We start from the raw sequence: 24,592 nt of genomic DNA, 5'->3' as shown, positions 1-24,592 counted from the left end.
TGTCTTCAAAATTGCCAGGTGGTATTTTGCGATACAACGTTGATGGATTTTGATTTTAAAAATTATGCGTCCATAGTTTAGTCCACAAACTAAAATGATTGTCTATATATTTTACGTCAATGATCTGGCAGCAGGAATAGCCTTGCTTCAATTTTTTTTTCAGTTAGAAGTTTATTTAAATTTTGTTTTTGTTTTATGAGGAGTCCCATAAATTTTGTCCCATACATTTTAGTGTGTAAAGTTTTGTATAACTAACTCATTGACTGAAGTGACCCCTTTAGGTGGCCCAATAGACCCAGTCTGTGGGGTCTAATGAGCTATATACCTTTTTTCATTATAAAGTAAATTAAGCACAATAAAAAATGGCTTTGCTAAACTTTTTTGATCCTAATATGCGGTTAAATAAATAAACAACTGATTTAAGAATAAATGCTCTAATTTTTTCTTTGAATCGACCCTAGACTGATTAGAACAAAAACCTGACAAGTGACCCCGTTCTTCCCCACCCTCTATATAGTACTAGAATAATGAAATAATTACAATAGCAAATATGTAAGTAATTTATTTGTAATAAATACATAATTTTGATTCAACAAAATTCAATAAATTAACTCCGTGGGTGGCATATTTATGGTTGCCGCTAAAACCGGTTGTGGATGATCGTTCTTCGTCACAAAAACTCGGATCACTTTGGCCGGACACAGCTCATTCTCTATCTCGTTAACTTCCTGGGGTTCTGTCAACTTTTCTTCCGCTTTAGTTTCGATTTTGTAGGATAAACTGGGCGGTATCAATGGGACCTACGTAACCTTTTGTTATTGTGTGTTTTTGTGCCAATAATTGTAGGATTACCATTACGATATACGTCGTCAAACTGTATAACTTCGGATTAGTATGGAACGTGACTGATAATCCGAATAAAGCCTTGTTTGGATTTATGTTCTCTAAGGTTAGAATTATTGTAAACTTTGGACCCAATCCTAAAACCTGCGAAATACATTTGATAATTGGAATAAGCGTCTAGTATAAAAATAATACTGTGAATTAATTTTGAATGATTTATGGGAGTAAATAGCGTGACTTATAAACTTATATCTCATTCGGCGTTTTAATATAATTATTAGGCGGTTCAATGTATTCTAATCTTCTTTTCACGTTAAAAGGCGTTTATTGGAGAAATTGATATTAAATATGTTATTAAAAACATTTTCCGTTGTTTTACAATTGTTTCGGGACTAATAGTAGCAAATTCCTTCAAATTAAATAACAAAAGTAACAAATAACACTAAATGGAAAACACTTCTATGTAAGTTTCAATGTAGAGAAATGTCAAAATCTTCGAACTTGACAGTAAAGTTAGGTAGCAAAGATAAATAAATATATACCCTAGCACTTTCGAATATATCTCTGGTGGAAATACATATAAACACTTAATATTTACGAAGACTCGTCTTAGTTACTCGTAAATAACATAACTAATACTATCAAAATATTCTAGCTGACAATTATTTTAAAACAGACTTTAAATATAAATGGTATCCCCTGTGTTAATAATTATTGAACGACAAGTTGTAATCAATCAACGACAACTCAATAATGCTAAATGGACAACTATTATCTTGTATAGAGAAATGCTAAAACTATCAAATATAAAAGTTAGCCTAGATATTAGGACAAATATTAGTTTGCAGTCGAAATCGCTGATCATAATACATGCAAGCACCTAACATTTTCATATTCATATCAAAATATTTGATATGAATCACGAAGTATGAAGCACGTTGTTTGAAAGTTGCTATGAAAATTATATTACAATATAGATAAGGTTGCATTCCAAAGCATTAAAATGTTTTTATAAAAATACAAACTTGAAAAGGGTGGTTAATATAATTAATAACTTTATGGGTAGCTATTGATAATTCTTAATGTTTTATCAGAAAGGAAGCTACTCACAATATTGAGTTTGATGTAGAGTGTAAAGGCACTTTATAAGTATGGCTTCAATATGTTGCAATTGTTACCTGTGCAGACAATTTAATATTTTCCTTTTCGTTTCCTATACCAGAATGGTCGTTTATATTTTGCACCAAAGCTCTGGCAGTGGTTAGGCGAAGTCTTAGTAAATCCTGTTGGAATGTTTGATGAATCTCTAAAAAATATATGGATTGCTGGTGCTACAGCACGTCGGTTTTGAGTATGTATATGTAACTCACCAACTGCACATTGCCGCTCGCGCAAGCTTTGCTCCAAGAACAATTTACTACGTTTTGGTAGCGGTATCGGTTTACCTTGCAGAACAGGTACACTTTCCTGGTTCCTTGTTGAGAAATCCGCTGTCCTCTTCAATATCTTGAAACTAATGGTACCGCCTAAATATCGAATAAATTATTTTAAATTATTTTGTGAACTATCTATGAACTGGAAATAACATTATGTTTATTTAATATTAATATTAATTTTAGAAAAATTATATGTTACATAATGGCAATGGTACAGGCAACTGGAGAGATTTAAAATAAATCAAGTCTTGAAAAACCTTACTAAAAAGATTCCTTAAAAATTGACTACTGGAAGAACTAAACATGCGAAATAGAGATCTGGTATGAAAAGTGAAAACAACACAAGCCGTACAACTTGTTGTACCTTTTATATTTATATTTTTCAGTGTTAAATGAATTTGATTGCAAAATATATTCACCTGCTGTAATGATAACCATAACATTTTCTTCCTGTCCGACTTGTCCGAAAGCTATAGTTGATGGAGTGTCTGGTGCCGTGGTAAAATCTACTAAATGCCTCGCATGGTAGAGATGAATCAGACCGTGTTTTAGACCTACAGCTACCAAATGCATGTTTACGTGATCTAATGGTACCAAACAGAGGCATGTTATAGCATTAATTGTTTTGGTGGACCACAGTTTCTGTCCCTGTAACAGTAAAACCAAAACAAGTTGAAATGGGCGCATTCACCCATTTATCAAGATATATCTAAACTTATTACCCTTTTCGTATAGCATTGTAGGTGGCTATCTGCTGTTGCAACAATAATGAAATTATCGCCAGGTATTATTAACATGTCAACTATCTCGGAAGTCAGTTGTACCAAGGATTTTCCTTCCAGCCAGTCCTTTTTTATTATACAAATGTAACCCTCACGACATGCGATGATTATTCGAAACTCCACATCGAAAATACCGGAGCATTTGATAACGAATGGTGTTGCTTTTATATTGCAAGTGTTGGCCTAGTAAACATAAAATAGGGAAATGTTTTTATTTTAAAATATTTACAATTATTTATAGATATACAATACTTAAATTTGTATTATTAGATGCAATATGTAATAAAAATAAAAAGGTATATTTCTTAAATACCATTCATAAGAATTGTAATCCATTGATAAATTCACTGGCATTTGCGAAATTCACACATTGTTTTATGACAATCATTTGCTTGTTAAAATAAAAGAGCAAATAAAGAAATCATCACATTTAATCGATTTTATTGATTTTTTAAATACAATGTTGACCGTAATTCGTTCGTAATTTAAACACCAACATATTTGAGCAAAATTTGAGATATATCCAGTAGCATAGCGTAAGTATCAACAATCCGGGGCGGAAGCAAATTTTGCCAGTCTCTTATTTAGGTATTTCAAATTAGAACACATTACGTTCATTATTGTGTATTGTAGAGATGTTTGGCATATTGTTGAGCGATATAATAATCATAAAAATTCTTACACGTAGTTAGACGTTACACACACATTATTATACGTCGACGATAGATAAGGTTAAGATTTAGCGAATTGAATATAAAACCAAAATTCACTTCAATCAGAACTAAACCAATACTGTCAATATTTGAATTTCTATTGAAAAATATATACTCGTCGGAATTAGAAATAAAACTTGCATGTGCTTGAAAATGTGCATCTGCGGAAGGCATTACTTTTTTATTTAACCATAGAAAAAAGCCGCTAAAAGTCATCGTTTGCTGGTGTAAAAAAGTGGTAATTTCGATGTGTAAGACAAGAAACATTCTGGTATACCGAAAATGTTTGAATGTACGAATCTGTAAGAGTTATTGGATGAAGACCCGACCCAAACTCAAAAACAATTGGCAGAAGTTTATTGGCAGAGTTAAATGTGACTCAAGAAAGATAAACGGCCGAGTGCGAGCAATGGGGAAAATCCGAAAGATGGGAAAATAGGCGTGACATCTATTGAATGACATGCAAATGGAAAATCGAAAAATCATCTCTGAAATGCTGCTTCAAAGGTATGACCAGAAGTCATTTCTGCATCGAATAGTGATTGGTTATGAAGAGTGGATTTATTGACGAAGCGGCCGATCGACTCCAAAGCCAAATCGTTTTGGTCGCAAGACAATGCTCTGTGTTTGGTGGGACCAGGGTTGAGTGGTGCATTACGAACTTCTGAAACCTAGTGAAAGTGTTACTAGTGATCGCGACCAACAGCAAATGATCAATTTGAACCATGAATTGATCGAAAAACATCTAGAAAACTTTATCATCAATAGGATACGCGCTTGCAGAGCAGCACAATTTCTCCAATTTCGAAAAGGTTAGAAAATGATTCGATAAATGGTTTTGCTCAAGGGCAAACAGTATTAGTATTTTTGGGATAATGATGGGCAACATTTATAGAATTAAATAGCCGGTAATGAAATAAAAACGGTAAAGACTTTCCGATACATCTGGTATTTTTTGAGTTCATTGCTGAACTTCCGAAAGCCTTGAAGCTGCTGCAAATTTTGCTGCCCCCACTATGCTAAGCTACTGGATATAATGTATTATAACGGCAAATCCACCCGCACGTTCTGAAAAATCGGTTTTAAGCTCGAAAATTAAGCTAAATAACACCAAAGTGTTTCCGAAACTATACAAAACTGCATGTTTAACTAATTAAAAAATCAACTATACCTGATGTATGATCGTGAAATTTTGAGGATCCAGTATATAAATATTCCCATATTCAGTTCCTATCACTGGACATGAGATGGCGTTCGTGTCGTGAGTAGTCTTCGCAATAGTGGTCATGCACGTAATAATATTCTCCTTAATCGGCATAGTGTTTAAATAATTTCTGATAAATTCCTCTTTTTTGACGGGAGATTGTAAGTTCAATAAATGTTGCGACCTCGAGCTCAATGATGAATAAGAGATTTTTCTCAGGTCTTCGGTTATACTATCAACATTCACGTCCTTGGTCTCAATCAGATTCTTCCATATTTCCGCTTCTTTGTCGCTCAAGGGACATGATGGTAACTTAAATTTGTAGAACGGCTTCAGATTCTTATATAAATATAAATCTGTCCCGCCAGCAACGCCGATAACTGCAAGAATGGAGTTAAAATTAGATTAGCTACAATATGAGAAAGAAAATAAAACAATTTTATTACAAGAATAAGAAGTAGTACTATGCTGGGTGTACCGAGGCGCTAATTCACTTGATAATTGAAAAAAAAAACCATTTCCTACAATTCTCTATTCAATTTTTATTTAAATTTTGCAATTAGGATTTAAAAATATACCAATTTCATTCTATTTTAACAGGTCAATTGAAAAGTCCCCGACCTGACACATAGATGGCGCTACTAGAATTAAATCCATATGTTTTTTAGTTAGCTCTAACCCTCAAAAGATGCTTGTATAAATTTGATAGCTGTCAGATCATTAGTTTGTGAATTATAGCATTATGAGTGAAGCAAATTTTGTTATTGTCGAAAAAAATGGATAAAAACGAATTTCGCGTGTTGATAAAATATTGCTTTTGAAGGAAAAAATTACAGTTAAAGTAAAAATTTGGGTTAATGCCGAGTTTCCGGACACTGCCCCAAGAAAATCAACCATCAAAGATTGGTATGCTAAGTTTAGACGTGGGGAAATGAGCACCGAAGACGGTGAACGTAGTGGACACTCAAAAGAGGTTGTTACCAACAAAAACATTTTAAAAATCCACAAAATGATTTTGAATGACCGTAAATTGAAATTGAATGAAATATCAGATACTCTAAAGATATCAACTGAACGTTTACATCATATCATTTACGAATATTTGGGTGTGAGAAAACTCCCAAGCGCAAGCTCACTTTTGACCAAAAACAACGACGAGTTGATGATTCGGAGGATTGTTTGAAGATAAAAGCGTAATAAACTCGAGGTTTTGCGTCGATATGTGACAATCGGTGAAACATGGCTTCATTATTTCATTCCTAAGTCCAATCGACAGTCATCCGAGTGGACTGCATACGATGAATCCGCTCCAAAGCGTGGGAACACGCAACAGTCGGCTGACAAGGTTATGGCATCTCTATTTTGGGATGCGCGAAATAATTTTCATTAACTACCTTGAAAAAGGAAGGACCGTCAACAGCGACTATTATATAGCGTTATTGGGCCGTTTGAAGGACGAAATCGCCGAAAAACGGACGCATTTGAAGAAAAAGATAGTGCTGGTTCACCAAGACAATGCACCGTGTCAAATATCAATGAATTGGGTTTTGAATTGCTTCCTCATCAACCGTATTCTCCAGATCTGGCCCCCAGCGACTATTTTTTGTTCTCAGATCTCAAAAAAATGCTCGCTGTGACGAACTTTTCGGATAAATCGTACTACAAAAATGATATCGAAAAGTTGGAGGGTCGCTATAATCAGTGTATCACCCTTGAAGGGAATTATGTTGAATAAAAAATCTAATTTTGCCAATAAATGTGTTTTACTATGGTAGGCCGGGGACTTTTCAATTGACCTGTTATTATACACTAAAACTTATATAAGGAATGAAAATGTCTTGGGTAAGTCAACTTTATTAAAATCAGGTAGGAATATGATTACAGCTAAAAAAACAGCAGAAATTTTAATGAATGCTATATTAGATGGACACCGAGATAGTTTAGGCAATTTAGATAATTTGGAAAGATTTGACTTTTTACTTGCAAATATATTCAGCAAGCAGTTTGAATTGAATTTTGAATTTGATAATGAAAAATTAAACGAGAGTATTTTATTAGATATTTTTTTATATCTTAAGCATATTTTCATAGAATTGTTATAGTAATCTATATTAATATATAATAATTGTTGTAATTTTGTCGTACAACTTGTACGACCTAAATTAATTAGATCTTTTGCACGATTGCTACATGATTTTGTAAGTTGTAATAAATGACAATTTTATGCACTGCGATATTTCTAGGCAAATTTCGATGGTCTTTCTAAACTTTGAAGAAGCAAGCTACTTCGGTCCGATTTTTAGGTCTGTGTACTCTAAATTGAAATTTTCTGCTTAAATTCTAGACTAAGAAACGTTTTCGAAACCTAAAAATCTATATCAATTATTTTATAGATGAATTCACCATTTTATCAACAATAAAAAATTCAGTTGAAAAATATATTGATCTATTTACATAATAAAGATTATACAGATTAAAAAGTAATCACTGATAGTGAATGAAATATTTATAACTCACGAAACTTAATTCGTGAAATAAATCAAATCAAACGACGCAAAATTCAGTTCAGAATTAATATGAAATTTAACGGACGATCACCTTTCGCTTTACTATGATGGGACTTTTTACACGTATGGTACGGTTTTAGTATAGTAAGTAGGATGGTTCAAGATCCAAGCAACCTTGCCAACGAACTACATCATTAATCTTCTTCTAGAGGATGTGTATTTTAAGATATGTTAAAGTAATTTTGGAAATATCCAATCAATTACAACACGATTTTTTGTAAATGTAAATTATTCTACAATATTAATTGTGTTGTAATAAAATATAACAAATTACACCAGCATACACGGTTCTGAACTTGGGCTATCAAAAGATGTTGATAAAGTAATGCTGTGTAAAAGGTAAATTGTGGGGCTGAATCCAAATTAACAACCCGTTTTTTAAATTGGTTCCAGTTTTCGAAATATTCAATAAATTCATTATTTTACATACCTTTATCATTAACAGCCGTTTATTCAATTAAAAATTATGAAACATAATTTAATAGAGGTTGAATTGAGTCTTTCATACTGTTTAGGATCTCTCTCACGCATTAGTGTCTAACAGTAATCGCTCATCATGTCCCAAAATCTTTGGTATTGTCTTTCGATTTTCGCTATATACTGGTGTAGCCGTACGCCTTGCCGTACAACTTATCAAACAAACAAACCAAATGCAATTCTATCCTCGTCAAATTTCTTATTTCTATTTTTTCTTTGACCTCATTAACTTATGCTTCAACACTTGTAGCACACATTTTATGTCTTGTACCTATTAAATTCAATCTGATTGTTGAATATATTTACGAGTCAAAAGTCTAATCTTTCCAAATTAGCACTGCCTAAGTTATCTCAGATTACCAAGCATTTCTTAACCTTACTTACAAAACAATATAATATGAATCGTCAAAAATATCGAATCAGTTCAGTTCGTACAACTTATGGTGGGACTTATTGTAAAACATGTCGTACAACTTGCAATACGTGTACTGTCGAAGCTTATCGAACGCCGACTGGGATTATCCAAGAGTTTTACACTGGATTTGAAGGGCTTTCAGAAAATACATTTTTTAAGTTTGAAATGAAATGGAAATCTGATGGTGCCAAATTAGGAGAATAGGGGATGCATAAATGCCATTAGAAAAATTATCTTGTTGAAAGTTTTTTCCTTCTTCAACCAATCCAACTGGTCCATATAGTTGGAGAATATGCGAAGTTAAATGCTTTTTTCCATATCGAAATCGCTCTCATCGCTTGCCGCTGACGAAGATAAAGTTCTTGAGGATTGTATTGCACTTGTACCTGGACAAATTGGCAATGTATCACTGTCTGTACGTGAAACTGACTTTGTCATTGATGATACGTCAGGATATTTATACTGTACTGTTTTATTGCATGAATTTTGTATTCCCTCTATAACGTTGACACAAAAAATTAAAAGTATATATCGGCCAGTGGCCACTTGTACAGGTTTGTTCTGTACGCATTATGAAACAATTTAGACACCCACAGCTTGTCAGAATTTACTAGAAGGAAATCCAAGGTGCTGCAAATATATATGTTTAGCACATTCGATGCGCCGGTGAGGGTGACGCCCGCCAATTATTTACTGTGGTGCTAAGGACGCCTATATGGCGCCGGCAACAGCATACGTTCCAATATTAATCTAGCTTTATGTAGTTATATTGTTCGAGTGTTAGCGGGAGTGAGTTTTTCCACTTCTTATGGTTTTCTTAACCAGATGCAGCTAATGTGTTAAGTGTATTTGTCATGAATATTCAACCTTTATCGAACATTCACAAATGTAACAAAAATACATTAAATCAACTTTGCAACGTTGCCTCTGCATTTTCACACGTTCTAAGGTACAATCAAAATACAAAACCAAATTCCAAATGATGTTTCATGAACCAACCTACACACGGAGTTCAGGTCATCGAATAACACAAAGATATTTTTCATCTGCTCAGGTTCAAAAGTTGTTTAAAATATATATAAAATATGGTCCAAAATTTTTTTTTGTTTTTTATCTTGTGGTTGTTTTCAGAGGAAAGCATTATAGTTCGTATCATATATCAACCGAAAATGACTCGAAGTTTTCTGTGTAATTGCTATATGGCCACAGCGTTAATAAGCACAGATGAAACATTTTACGCATTAAAAAATTCGGCATTTGCTAATAATTTTAGGTGCTTGGAAGTATTTTGATCAGAGATATCTTTCGGTGAAAATGCGAAATATCAATGCAAAAAACTATTAAACACCTCAACCTAAATGTTAAATTCAATGGTTTTGATATGTTTCATCAGAAAATAGGTTTTCTTAAGATAATGTCTGTTTTCAAACCAGACGTTTATAAGCGATGGGGAGGATAAAAAGACAAAAAAGTAGAGATTTCTTTGATGTATTGTTATTGGCAATGAAAAGTTTATCTATTACAACAATGTTATCCGCAAAAATAGGTTAGTTAAAAAGAACTATCCATATGGCTTAGCAAGATGTTGACAAAAAGGTAAATAAAAAAATATTTACCATAGATTATAGATATTATTGTTTTTATTTTATTATTGTTGTTTAATTTTGTACCAGTTTCTCTCAATTAATGCCTTTTTAAAGATCAACTATATGCAAACACCTAATAGAACACAAATAGAAAAATAAAATCGACTGTGAGTTTAAAGAGGATTTAAATGATTTCAGGTATTTTTTCAACATCACGGATGAGACTTGGGACAACCACCATGATACTGAATCAAATCAGCAGACTATAGAGTGGTGTAAACTTAGCAAAACTAAAGAAAATTAAAACGTTCTTAGGTTTCGAAATTAAATGGTGTTCAAGACGCAACTAAGAAAGTGTTAGCGCCAATTTTTTTAAGAGCAAAATGAGTTTGTTTCCGTGCATTATCTTAAAACTTGTAAAACAATAAACTCACATCATTACTGCAACCTTTTAGATGCTAAATTTCTTGAAAAAAATATATATTTACGGAATAATAAATCTTTTCAATCAAGATAACATCATAACTTGAAACACTCTCACTAAAATCAGTGAATTAAAATACAAGTAGCTATAACACCCAGCTCATTCGCCAGATTTAGCGCGCTATAGTATCTGAAGATCTTAATTAAAAAAATGCTTTCATAAATCCACAATTATTGAAGATGACAGAAGTAAATTGCTTCAACAACCGGCTAACTTGCCGGATATAGCTCCCCCTGATTTCCGGAGATATCAACTTTAAAATATTCACTGCTTCCATAACTCCAAGATCATTAAACAGAACTCAAGTTATATTAATATACTTCACGTCTATATAATATTATTGCTAATATTATTAAAGTTGACAAACAAAAAGCAACATTATTTTCGGGACAACGGATAATAATATTACCTGGAAGGCGGGGAGAGATCTCATCTGTATAAAAACTAATGACAGAATTGGGTACATTGTTTATCGCTTGGTCATGTATCATAGTCGTTCCCTTATACACCTTCAGCCTGCTCTTGGTGTCCTTCTCCAGCTTCAGATCGGTAATAACCAAATGGTAATCCCCATTTCCCGAGATATCGGCCAGAACCGCATTACGTGGAAGTGTCAATAATCCAGCACTGCGATCCGTGTGTGCCTCCAACCATCTTGATACATTTAATTCGCTAGAAAACAAATTAAAATAAATTTACCACTCATATAGTCTATCCAAAGGAGTAGTGAACTCACATCACTAATAAATATAATGTATAGCAACTGCAATTTGTAAATTCATTTTAATAACAGACAATATTTTCCTTCTCATTTTGTTACAGTTAAAAAGAGATACATTGTATAAAAGTCGTTAATCATCAAAATATTAGTGATAAGAGGTTATGAGCCGACAAATGTTGTTTTGGCACTTATTAGTGGTTATCACTGATTATTAGAGTGGGCACCTTAACCAAAATCTCTCAAATTAAATATATTAAGAACATAATTAAATATAATTGTTTCAGATAAAACTCTTAGTTTGGAAATTATCCATAGAAAACTTCATAGAAATATAGCAGCAGCTCCTTGAGGAATATAAGTATATATAAGGAATATGGAGGTCTTCGGGTATTTATTGAATGAAACTGTGCTTCCCTTAACACTTTATTAATAACACTAACTATTATACCACTAATTAACTAATGAAAATGTATGATTATTGAAAAGATGATTGTTGATTGAATGTAAGATGCTTGGACGTCGAAAGATGAATGAATCTGCTATCTATTTTTCTGCGTGCCCTTGATCGTTTTTGGTCAATCTTATTCTGAGGCCAGTTCGAGATAAGAAGAAGAGGCCTGACGTCACCACAAAGTCATCACTTCAAAAACTGTTAAGGAACATATTTTTTAATAATTCATTGCAAATTCTTCATGCTAGAAACAGCAATCCAACAAAATCATCCCAACAAGTGGTCGGCAAAAGCTGTAATTAAGGATTGATTTATATAGATACATAAAAAAAATTTGAAGATACCATGTTAAAGAGTGAAATATTTCAAATTTTCATCACTCACACATCAGACACACAGAACAAGAAATTGATAAATGTTGGAATTGTAAACTAGTGTTAGATTGGAAATTAACAACTTAGTTAATGACTTGAATACTGGTTATGGGATTATGATTTCAATCCAATCAATCCAAGTCAATACCAAGACAGGGTGATGAGAGTTGAAACAACTAAAGGTGAGTATATAATTAATAGTATAGCTATAGAGTATCGTATTGTAAAGTGTGAAGGATTTATGTGAATAGATATGTGTGTAATTTTTCAGAATATATATGAGCATTTAGTTAAAATGTACGATGAGAGAATAAATATTAACTGTTTTTGAGATATGGCAAATGTATTAAGGAGAGTGCAGTGATTAAATCTAATTTATCCAGAAAAATGTAAACAGGTAGTAACAGAAGAGACTAAAGAGAAATATAGTGATATCAGAACGCCTTGTCAAAGAAAACAAGAAAACGAAGGAAACAAGAACTAAACATAAAAAGGTAAATATGTTCTGTAATGAAAATATAATAAATGTAATATACAATTATTAATCAGGTTGATAAAGCCTCCAGGGGATACTATCAGTGCTTTCCAAAAGACTTCAATGTAAATATAATAAAATAACTGGAACCTATAAACTATGTTATTGTGTCTAATTAACTGTAGTTGAAGTTTTTCGATAATATATGCTTTAGATTTACTATAGTGTTGAAATAAATTATATTTTATAACATTTTTGTTTAATTTTTTTATTTTTGTTAGAATGTTTTTGTTAGAAAATAAACAGAATTGGGTAAAATGTCAACGTTAAATGCGGCAACATTGCACCGTTTTGACGTCATAAATTGAGATTGCGTAAGTTCACTGCTCTTTGGATAGTCTATATATGAGTTGTAAGAAGCAGGACAAATATACTAATATAACCGAATCTCTTAGTCCGAAGCAAATCCAATCGACTAATAAATTTGTATAAAAAGTCAAGTGGTAAGTTATAATCCTTCCAACTATCATTTATTAAGGTTAAATTAGGTTAAAAACAATATGACAATAGTTTTAATATTATTTTCATTACAATTTTATATAATATTTAAAAAAAACCGCTACGAAATAATTTCAATATTAAATAATACCTGAATATCCCCTTAAAATAAACTATTTATTTAACACGTATTTTATTGTTTAATGTTGCATAAGATAATATTTGTCACCGGTGACGTTTTATGTCCAAGAACAACAACTACACACTATTCACAGAGAGAATATTTCAAATCACGTAATGATGTCATTACCTATATCTTTTTATTCGTACATCGTCTTTCGTAAATTAAATTGGAACAAGTTAAATTAATTAAAAACAACGAACGAGCTACGCCGCATAGAAACATGACGATGGTATCGATGAATCCGATCAATGCCGCCGCATTCATCTTTTTATAACAGAGAAACTTATATAAATCACCACTTGTTACTTTCTCCAAGCTTTTCAAACGGAAAGTGTGATACCATAGACATTTATGGAAGTAAATAATGAACAAATATGTAACAACATTAATAACATTTCGACGGAAAAAGGAAAATGCGGAAGAAGTGTATAAACCTACCTTCTACTCATATCACTATGGTCTGGCTAATGTTAGGTTATGTTTGTAATTATCGTTGTCTTGGTAACGACTAAACGAAAGTAAATATTGATTGCTAGAGTTGTAATAGTTTTTTCTGTTTAATTTCTATAATCCAGTAATTTTTGTGTCATTTAATTAACAATTGAAACGTCTCAATGTAGAAAGATATTATTAATTTACAGTTTATGTAACAGTTTTATTTTGTGATTAGATCTCTAAGTTTCTCAAAGTAATCTCTAAATCCCAATTGACGTTGGAATGTCATTGTCATTAGTGTTGATAGTGCAAAATAGTTTTTCTCCATACTAGCTAACTTGATAAATTTTTATAGACGTTTCAAACATTTAAACCGAACAAAACTGGTAACGCTATAGTTTTTAAATTTTACGCTGTCAATTTTCTATAATTCGATATTTTTCCTTATAAAATTGTTAATTTAGTATAAATATTATTTTTATTTAACCAATATCTGAATGTACGAGAATCCTTTATTGTTTTAAGATTTTATTAATAATAAATGCAAGGTGTATATAATTTGAGCAACTTATTACATAACCTAATTAATTTTATCATTTTTAAATATATTTCCTTTTATATCATAAGAAAATTTCAAATATGCTTTAATTACTTTGTTTATAAAATAGATAGAACAAATAATGACAGAGAAAATATTTAAATACTTTGTTTTTTAAGTAAATTAAATTGAATATGAATAATTGATTAAAAAATTTAAATATTTTCTCTTGAACAGAATATGTTCAAATTGATATAAATGATTTATTAAGAAATTTTTAGTAATTACATTGAAATAAAAATTGGAAGATTAACATTTTTATATTTTAAATATGTCCTTTAGAAAGGCGAATGGATAAGACCATACTAAAAACTACTGAAAATATAAATTAATACAACATTTTAGAAGTGAAATGATTAAAGTCAAGTGTTTTGTTGTTATTTCTCGAATTTCATCAAATATTCACAACCACATAAAACAAAATAAACAGGGAATTATAAACAAAACCATAGAATTAGCAAATAACAAATATAACCAAATATATTTAGATTATTGAAATGAATTAATATAAATTAAAATAATATTGTATCTTGTTAATTTTTCTATAATGTATAGTAGGGATGTTGACCACCGAAAAAAGTATCGATATAAAAAATGGACATTTAAAACTAAGTACCATAAGTTAAAATTAAGTAACAATTTCAAAGGTTTGTTAAAAATTATATTTAATTTATGAACATCGATATATCGGCCTAAAAAATATCGGCCAATAATATCATAAATAAGAAAATAAAGAAATATTCATTCGCAGTAGTTATCACGCCACAATGAGTAGGTAGCCAAAGGCGCTTGAATTTTGCAACTGAATTTATTCTGCATTTGTATCGATTTTGCAGTATGATCACATTCGGTATATGCATCGAGTACTACTCTATATGGCATATAGGCCTGAAGTCCAAATTCCACCACAATTTAATAAGTTAATAATGTTTCTCTCATAGTAGAGTGAAGAGAATAATTTAAAAATGATATGTTACTTGTTTTCACAGTATTTTCTATATAATATCAGAATATTGACGATTTGGTACTAATATGAGTATTTAATATATAAGATTAATTAAAATAATTAATGTCTGTATATTAAAACATATTATTTATTAAAAACATATTATTTTTATATTAGTGGTTGTTATTTTCTTATATTAAAACAAAGAATATATGAATAAAACACTTTAATATTTATCAATGATTTAAAAGGTTTACAAATTTACTTGACAAAATGATTATTGGTCAGATCTGAATTTGGTCTTTTCTGAATTTTCGGCATGAACCATATAAATATATGGAAATTATTCTTTTGATTATCCTAGTATATTTATTGGTTTTGCAATATATATTTTAGAAATAATGAAAATATGCAGAATTTATCTTCATTATATGAAACTACCTATACCTATTCAATTTTTTTGTACATACATCATCAAGATGTTTAATGTAATGCCTGCCGCAATTTGTAAATTCGTTTCAGAATCAGGCAATATTTTCCTTCTCATTTTATTCTAGTTATAAACAAACATAAAGCTTTTTGATTAGTTTGAACACGTTAACGAATGATCCTGTTAAAGTCGTCCGGTTGTCAGACGTGTGCAAAATTCTTTAAAAAAACTGAACTCAGAGTTGATGCGGCAACATTGCAACGTTTTGATGTCACAACTTTAAATGACATATGTAGAAAATAACACATACATAATTTGCATAAATGGAACACATAGTACAAATGGAAGAAAGTATTAATTATTGACAGTAAATTTGTACATTAACATTTTAAAGCACTGTTGAATATTAATGTATGTGACTAAAATGTATGTATAACATATGTGACTATATGACATTTTATTCTTTGAAGATTGATTTCTATGTTTTGGAAAATCAATAGTTATTTTAATGATTCTAAATATATTCCAACATGTATTTCCAAATTCTAAAAAATAAATTACCTAATTGTGTTCATTATTGTTTTAATGTATATTAAAACAAGATCTAAGCCGAGCTAAAGCTAATCTACTAGTTAAATGCAATTATCAATTTCAAAATTGTTTTATTCATATATTCTCTGTTTTAATATACAAACATTTATTCATTTATTATTCCATACTTATGTTTATAACATAAAAGTAAAGAAAGATCATATATTACTTATATTTGATGGTCTGAAGTTCTGAAAATAATCTTATTTTGATACTTTGTTATGTTGTTCAGTGGCGTAGTAATTTACACTGATTAATATTTTGTTGATTATTGAGACTTAATGTAAATTAGATTTAATTAAATGCAATTTAAAAAAGGTTAGTAAGGGAAATTATTCTGATATTAGATTGATATATTTTGCATATATTTTAATATTTTAACAGATATTTATTATTTTAGTTAATGTTATGTATTAAAAACATTTGTTCATTTCTACATTTTTGTATTATTATTTTGTACTATTAGGAGAGAAAGATGATTAATTTAATACATTGTGATGGAATTTAGTATAAAATTCTAATATTTTGATAAAAACTAATTTTTCATTATAAAACCTTGAATTTGCAAAAAATCCTTAAAATTAAAATATATTTATTCCAAGGAAAACCTTTAATAAAAATATCCTTTGTAATAAACCGATCTGAGCCTAACGACTGCTTAATACCAATTAAATACCGTTAACTAAATAAAATTAATGATCCCCGATCTTGACAGAAAAACTAAACACGTTCACAAGATAATATTTGCCGTTTTTTGCTTGACGAATGTGAATTCTTACTATTCATTTATTCAGTTTTCCTGTGAATTCCGATCGACCAATTGGCGAAACGAATTACCTGCACACGTGCTTACCGGATCGTTGATATCTCCGTCATCCACGTACCTTTTACCTGAAAAATTCTGAAGAATGTTAAACGACCATTGGTCGATCGTACCCGACTAGCGTCGATCGTTTCCGAACCGCTGACCGTGCCGTCAAGTTGCGCTTTTAGGAGACCAGTACAGAGTATCGGTTCGTATACGAAGTGGTCCGAAATATCGGACAGTAAATCCTTGTGACATAAGTAAAGTTTTAATTAGTGTCGTGAACATTGTCAATTGATTTCGTTTTGTTTATATGACGTGCGAGTATTTTTCCCGTTCGTTTCGATGTGAAGTTTATGTGACGGACATTGGAATACATCAAGGGCCCAACAAAACCCTCTGTTTTTAACCGTTTAGAAGAATAGTGAGGTTGTGTTTCATATTGAATACGAATTAACAGGTGAATTTTCACAGTTCTTGTACCGATTTTATCGTTTTCGATTCAGCGTTTAACCTCGACGCCATTATATCTAAATATTTATAAATAATTCAAACATGACTGAGGAAAATACCGATAATAAACAAACGTCACTGAGAGAGACGGCTCGTCATTTGTTTTAATAACATCGATTTACATCAAACTTCTTGCGCCCGTCATTTTTTACCTATTTATCGTATGATATCCTGTTTATTTGATTGTGTAACGTAAATAATGATTTATTCATTGTTTTTGTTACATAGAATAGTCGGTTTTAACTAATAAATAAAAAAGGACTGTTGATAATTATCGAATCGAATGTAGATTCCTTTTGGTTAACCGCACTTTAGGTTTTACTTGCTATTTCCTTAGAATCACTGTTATTTCCGGTATTGAGAATAATTTATAATAGTACAGACCTTTTAGTGAACTAGTTTTTGGTTTTTTGGTTCAACTTTCCGTGTTCTCAAACTTTTATTTTATTATTTAGTAATGTAGTGTTGGTTCACAATATAGTTTCGGTATTTGTTAAACGGTTCTCATCTATTTTAAATTATTCGTTAGTGTGATTTGTAATTCTATTACATCATTATGAAATGGAATGTCTGAGTTTTTGACGGACATAAAAATGGCCTGTGGAATTCTGAAGGTTTTTGTTTCGTGTAATTTCATGTATATCATCCGGTGGACCGGTGTTATTGTTTTGTTTTTATCGATATGTTCACATGTTTCCCAGAACGGTTTTCGAAACGTAGTGGTGAATTGATTGTGATTTTCTTGTGCTATTTAAATATCAAAAGCTAGTCGTTCGGATATGTAATTACATTGGCGGCATACATTGTATGGCCTGGTTATTAATGGCTCGGATACGAGGAAATTACAGAGGCATACATCGGAGCTGTAAAACGGGTATTATAAAATATGTGGGGAGTGCTAACGCAGTAACAGATGACACCGTTTGTATTTTTTGTTGTTTTCTTTTCGTGTTTACCGCTTGGTGCATTGATAACCGGTTCTTCTGAAGAATGTAACCTTACTTTTATGATCGTGCATTTGCATTTTAAATGTTTCAATAATAACACCATTCCTAGACTCATCATTTTCTATTGTTAGTTGGATTTTTTCTATAAATGAATCATTATTATTTTTATTAATTTTATGGGAGAAAATTGTATTTTGCCCTGCAGTCAGTACATTTATCTTTTCTAAATATTGTCCAGTTATTGATGGTAATATAATAATGGCTTGGAACAAGTTGGATGAGCTCTAATCGATGATGTTGATAACAAAGTTTGACGCATCAAGAAGGATGTTTTCTTTTGTTATCTCTTTAGACAATAATAAACAAAATAATGAGAACTGGGAATAGTTCACTTTGCTTTAAATATTAAGTGGTTGCATGTATTCTGATCATTTTTTCACCTTAAAAAAGCATTTATTTAGAAAAATAAGTAGAATATATTAATCAAAATATTTTCCATCATTGTCCTACCCAACTTTTTCTCATATTTTTCACAATATGGCGATTCCTTGTCTAAAGAACAATGATGTATTAGCATTTCGAAAGCAACGTGCCAGAACACCGGGTGAGCTAGAACATCCTAATCGAATTGCAACTAGGTATTCTACACATTCCTTGCAACTCGTGGCCGAACCTTATACAAGACCATGACGTTGTGTTTGTTAATAGGAGGATGATCGAGGATAGAAAAATGGAAAGAACAAGATAGTTCGAATAAGAGGAAATGAAATAAGTAAGAAAGTGAAACATAGTAAAAGTGGGGTGGAGAATATACCAACAGATAAAATGGAATCCCGATCCAACAGAGCTAAATTAATTGGATATTGTTTATATACAAGACAAATAACCTTTGATCCTTAAATTTTAACGTGACAATGATCCCACATAATAAAGTAAAAAAGAGTTTTTAATGAACAATTAAACAGTTCATTATTGACATGGTCATTTAAATCGATTTTAACATTGATGAGATCAATTGAAACTTCCAGAAGATGTTTTTTTTTCTATTTAGATCTATATTGAAACCGATCTTAATATATTCCTAACAATTATTAATTCGCATACACTTTAGTTCATGTAGCTTTGATCTGCCACTTTACTCCCGTGTCAATTGCGTACTATTATATAAATTCACGTAAAGTTTTGATCCTCTTCAGTCTGAGAAACATGTGTTGTCCATCCAGTGGGTGAAGAATCTCTAGAACCTCTTCTCGTGGAGTTTGGCTTCGTGTTTCATTTTGATTTGATATCTTCTTTGACTAGGGATTGGACGTATACTGCATTATGAGATACCTTGTACTGAAATATTTGAATATTATTGTACCGGATGTAACCCAAATTAGATAAAACAGAACTAACATAGTTACAAGTAAAGATAACTTATGTATGGCATTATAACAGGCTTGGAACGAAATTACACCGAATTAAGAGTATTATTGCAAAGTATGTCTTATTTTTCTTACACTAATTATTATTTACATACTTGTATAGATCTGCAAAGGATTCTTGCCCCATGCAATTTTTTTTCATTCACTAGAACAAGCAAGATATTCTTCAAAATTAATTGTTTTAAAAATTTCACCATTTGCTGACATAATATCTGAATAAGATTTTTTCTTAAATTTGGTTTTGTACATTCGTTTGTCAAACAAAGGAATTAATATAAATTCTGGTACCGTTAAATAATATTTAGATAATAAAACATAATAGCAGAATCATAAAAATGTATATAAGAATTAGTTCTTAGTATGTTTTGTGTTATTCAAGATTCGTCAATTCAGAGCAATTTACTTTCTTTGAAAATAATATTACACTTCTAGTTCCTTCTAATTTTTTTCAAGATTCTAATATGGGCTGAGCAATTGGCTATACCAATATTTAACTTGTAGCCAATATTTTCCTATTCGATAAGTTAAGGGAAATGATCTGAGAATATACACATACTATGTATTTCAATTCAATTATCGATGCGGATTTTAATGAAAAACTTACTATTTAAATTACATAAAATTAGATAGTAATCTGGTTGATCTGAAATGCAAAGAATGAATCTTCCTATTCGGAAGTTTGATGCAGGAGATCATAAGAGGTTTCCCGAAGATTATCACGCTAAAGCAGAATCCTTTGGAAAGTAATTAATTTTATTTCAATCTTCACATCCTGGAAATAGCACTCTTATGTTTTTAAACAAATGTTTTCATTCACTAGTCATTTCTAGTGACTCAGACGCACAGAGAGTACATTGTTAGGGTTCTATCCATTATTCTATTTTTCAATTAATCCATATTTCAATATTTTGTGACCCTATTATAGAAACTGCATCTGCCAACCTGCAATACCTGCTACATATTTTTTACATCTTTAAATTTGACTTAACCTCGTTACTTTCTACTACTACTCACACATTTCACAACTTGGCTTATTCATTCGATCTTCTCAAAAAATAGGCCTTTTTTAAAGTTTTATTTTGTATATAACCTCATGTTACTTTGTCCTTCGTTACTTATGATCATAAATTTTTATGAATTAGGATTAATATAAGTATAATTCTAATATCTCTTTATATGTTTTTTTTTTCTTTTTTCTGTATAGATGGATTTTACTGGACTCTTTTATTGGATGGAGACTTACCAAAAATATATATAAATGATCAGTCATTCAATTAATTATCATAATAGTGGTTAGGTTAACGACTTCAGTTAGTGACAAGTCCTTCCAATTTCTTTCATCTTCGCGCCATATTTGCTGATGCAACAAGTTATTCTTGTGTTCCACTTAGATTCTTGTTTTCTCATAGATGATCTTTATCTACCACGTTGAAACGGCTTCTAAATCTCAATCAGAACAAGGAGTCCTCATTCAATGAATCTGAAACTGCTAATGAAGATAAGGGAGGATTATAAAGATATAGTACGGCTAAAAACTTTTTAAAAGTATATTTGCTTTAATTATTTGTTTTGTGTGGTTTTTGCTTTTTTGCTTTATTTACATATTTGTCTGTTCAAGTGTTGTCCAAGACATATTCTTACATTGTAATGGAAAGAAAAAATCAAGTACCATTTATTTTATATTAAATGCATAACTGCTGATTATAGACCATATCGCATTTCTTCATAAATCCGACACCTGTGTTCTTTGGTGTCTGAAAACGTATTGACACGGTTTCACGAGCTTAATTATATGGACACAACTCGTTTAATCGTTTTGCAACGATGCACATTATCACTAATCTCATTAACTAGCAATTCAATAAGCACATAATAATTATAAATGTACAAAATCATGTTTCATTTGTCTGTTGTCCAAACATGGTGTTTATTAATCAAATCGTAATCGGTTTAGAATTATTGTAAAAATATTGTAATTGTTAAAAATATTTTTTATATATATTTTAAAGTCTCCTTTTACCAACTATGGGTTTATCTGGACTGGACCTACAGTTTAACATGGGCTCCGAACCACGGTCCTCAGCATTAAAGCCTACCGAATGGTGAGTGACCAACTTTAGAAATCATCCCAGAAGAGATCCGGTCTTACCCGGCCTGGTTACTGGCGTGACTGGGATCATTTTTGCTTGTCGGATTTTACACTTTTGCCTAGAACATTCACAAATTTTAAACAATCACAAACATAAATTTACGACCATGCCCCAGCAGGATTCGCGGCTATCGCAACAGTAGGAAGACTGTCCCATCACCCTTACCACTGCGCCACCAAGCCGGCTGTTAAAAATTTTGCCCATTGTTTTTTATAACCTTGCAACGTCTTTCAAGTAACGTACGAATACCGTCACAAAAATTAAGTGCTCATTTTCCTTTATATTAAAATTATTCGGAGTTTTGAATTGTTTATCCACCAAGACATGCTACAATGATTAAAACAAATGAAGACGGCCTGATAAAGATCTTCTGAACACTAGAGTAACGCATCAAGACTCTGTTATATTCACTGATACAAATGGTTAAGCATATCAAGCATATCTTACAATATTATTTGTTTTGCTTATCTATGTGGCTTGATAATTCACGAAGAAAGTATTCACAACTGTAACAGTCAATCAGTAAGTAGTAGAAGGAAGTGTCTTCTAAAGCTGAAGTAATAAACGGACCGGAGCTGTCAAACTGAATGAAACCATCAAGTGAACGATATAATGCTTTTTCCAAAGTATCATATTATTGTTAAAATACAATAAAATTCAAAAACAATACATGGATAGATAAATTCTTACGAAGGTGATAGATTAGCGAATAAGAGAATATTTGATACAATTTCAAAATTCTTCTATTGATTATGCAAATATTAATGAGAACTAGTGATCGGAAGTGAATCGGAAGAGAATATTTAAATTAAAAACGATATGTTAATTTCATTAAAACTGTCAAATCATTCTTAATATAAGATCAGAAATACATTTAATATATAACATTAATTACAGTAACAGACGTCTGTATATTAAAATACATGCAAACTATCTCAAGAACTAACACTCACTACCCTTTAACTACATCACCGAACATTAACATTAAGTAACAAAAGTATCATGAGTAATATTATTTTCAGAAATATATAATTTCTATACACTTTTATGTTATAATTCCAAACATTGAATATTAAATGTACATATATTTGCATGTTAATTAAAACAATACCAAGCAGTAGAGCCTTTAGGTACTTCATTTTTTACAATATATAAATTTTTATTAAAGTAATATATTTATAATCATTAAATGAGCTATTTCCTTCTCAAAGTTTATAAAGTAAATAACTAAAATAATTGATGAAAGGTTCAAGGAATAAATTGTCATACAATTACAAATTTTATTACATTAATCGTTAAGCATCATAATATTTATCAGCGATTTAAAATATTTACCAAATTACTGTTAATAATTTATAATTTCTTCTATTGTCGCATGTGTTTTTTCTAGGCCATTATGTAGTTAGTGTCACTTTATCTTTATATTACTTTATTACATATTTATGTAATAATATAATTTTATCTTTTGTACATATTTTCCCTATTAGAATTGGACCTGATAGCGGGCAGTGGGTTGCCTAGGTCCAATGAAAATACAGCCTAAAATATATGCTTGTATATTATGTGTCACCGATCGGACGGCTATTCCTGGTTACTTGATTTAGGCGTATTTAGTTCGTTTTATTAGAATTTACTGGTATATTACTCAAAAAAAAAAGACTTCTCCCGTTTTTCCCATAAAAGGAGACAAAATTTCATTGAATCAAAGGTGGAAAGGTTTGATTGGTAGGCATCTATTTTTTAATATCGATAGGTGACTTTGGTGATATTTACTTTTCTGAAAAGCTATTGTCGCTTCTGAATAATATTTTAGTGTTTGGTAATAGGTTATGGAATTTATGTTAACGAGCCCCTGAGGAGAAAATAGCAAAATTTACAATGGCAATGAATTTACAAAACATGAATTTATAGTGTTTTCACCATCTGTGTTCGGTTTTATGAAATGGAAAAAAAACAATATATAAAATTTCATAGTAATTTTGTATCTGAATTATCATTATCATCAAGAACTTGTCATAAGGTAAGAAGGATAAGCGTCAATCTATAAAAATGAAACATACTTTATCGATATATTGATTGGACAGGGACAGAAAGTTCAATTCACTGAAAATATATGATACCCGTAGTCTAACAAACATTTCTGTTCGATATGCGACTCACTGTATAACAATTAATTAAAAAAGTTAAAGCTAATAGAGTCTGCAAATAATAATAACGCGGTTAGTCACGATAAGCATAATTACTTCTTCCTCTTGCTCCTGCATGATAACATGTTAAATTAACTTATTAATCTTGAACAATGAAAATGTAATTGTGATGTTATTTTATAGCAAAGTGACCAAAAATATTGCAATATATATTATAGCAACAACTCGCACAAAATTAACTGTTAACTATTTCTCCAAACTTTGGACAACTTTTTTCTGCTTCTTTTTATTTAGGTTTTGTGCAAGTAGGTTTTACCACGGTAATTCATTTAAACAAAACAAACCACATATAATTATTTATTAAAGCAAATTTAAATTATAAAATGGCTTAGA

The 24,592-nt window shown here is 30.8% G+C and overlaps 2 protein-coding genes across 5 annotated transcripts in view; one reads left to right on the top strand and one right to left on the bottom strand.

The window, feature by feature from the left end:
* Positions 1-547: 547 nt before the first annotated feature.
* Positions 548-13,733, bottom strand: BBS1 (Bardet-Biedl syndrome 1). The gene is made up of 9 exons (XM_076394116.1): positions 13,649-13,733; positions 10,917-11,179; positions 4,946-5,358; positions 3,002-3,244; positions 2,699-2,927; positions 2,214-2,369; positions 2,022-2,149; positions 853-987; positions 548-800 (listed from the first exon to the last, which is right to left on the bottom strand). The coding sequence occupies exons 1-9, from the start codon at positions 13,657-13,659 to the stop codon at positions 600-602; spliced, it is 1,779 nt and encodes a 592-aa protein (XP_076250231.1). The 5' UTR covers positions 13,660-13,733; the 3' UTR covers positions 548-599.
* A 3,468-nt stretch (positions 13,734-17,201) lies between these two features.
* The window catches only part of Exn (Ephexin), a 115,896-nt gene continuing 108,505 nt past the window's right edge, over positions 17,202-24,592 (top strand). For 2 of the 4 annotated variants that reach the window (XM_076394107.1, XM_076394105.1), the window contains exon 1: positions 17,202-17,475. The gene's annotated coding sequence lies outside the window, so the exon portion shown is untranslated. The remainder of the gene's footprint in view (positions 17,476-24,592) is intronic. The other 2 variants (XM_076394111.1, XM_076394106.1) reach the window with 2 other exon arrangements.

Source organism: Rhynchophorus ferrugineus, unplaced genomic scaffold, assembly GCF_030347505.1.
Source record: "Rhynchophorus ferrugineus isolate W39M unplaced genomic scaffold, kcgeb_rfMv2 rfM2, whole genome shotgun sequence".
NCBI lineage: Eukaryota > Metazoa > Arthropoda > Insecta > Coleoptera > Curculionidae > Rhynchophorus > Rhynchophorus ferrugineus.
Note: the sequence above shows the minus strand (reverse complement) of the source record. Positions and strands in the feature narration are given on the sequence as shown.

What these genes read in the sequence shown, in the direction of transcription:
- BBS1 (XM_076394116.1), bottom strand. An exon ending in GATCTCTCCCCGCCTTCCAG is followed by an intron (nt 5,359 to 10,916) that starts GTAATATTATTA and finishes CCATTCTTGCAG; the next exon opens with TTATCGGCGTTGCTGGCGGG. An exon ending in TGACGACGTATATCGTAATG is followed by an intron (nt 801 to 852) that starts GTAATCCTACAA and finishes AAGGTTACGTAG; the next exon opens with GTCCCATTGATACCGCCCAG.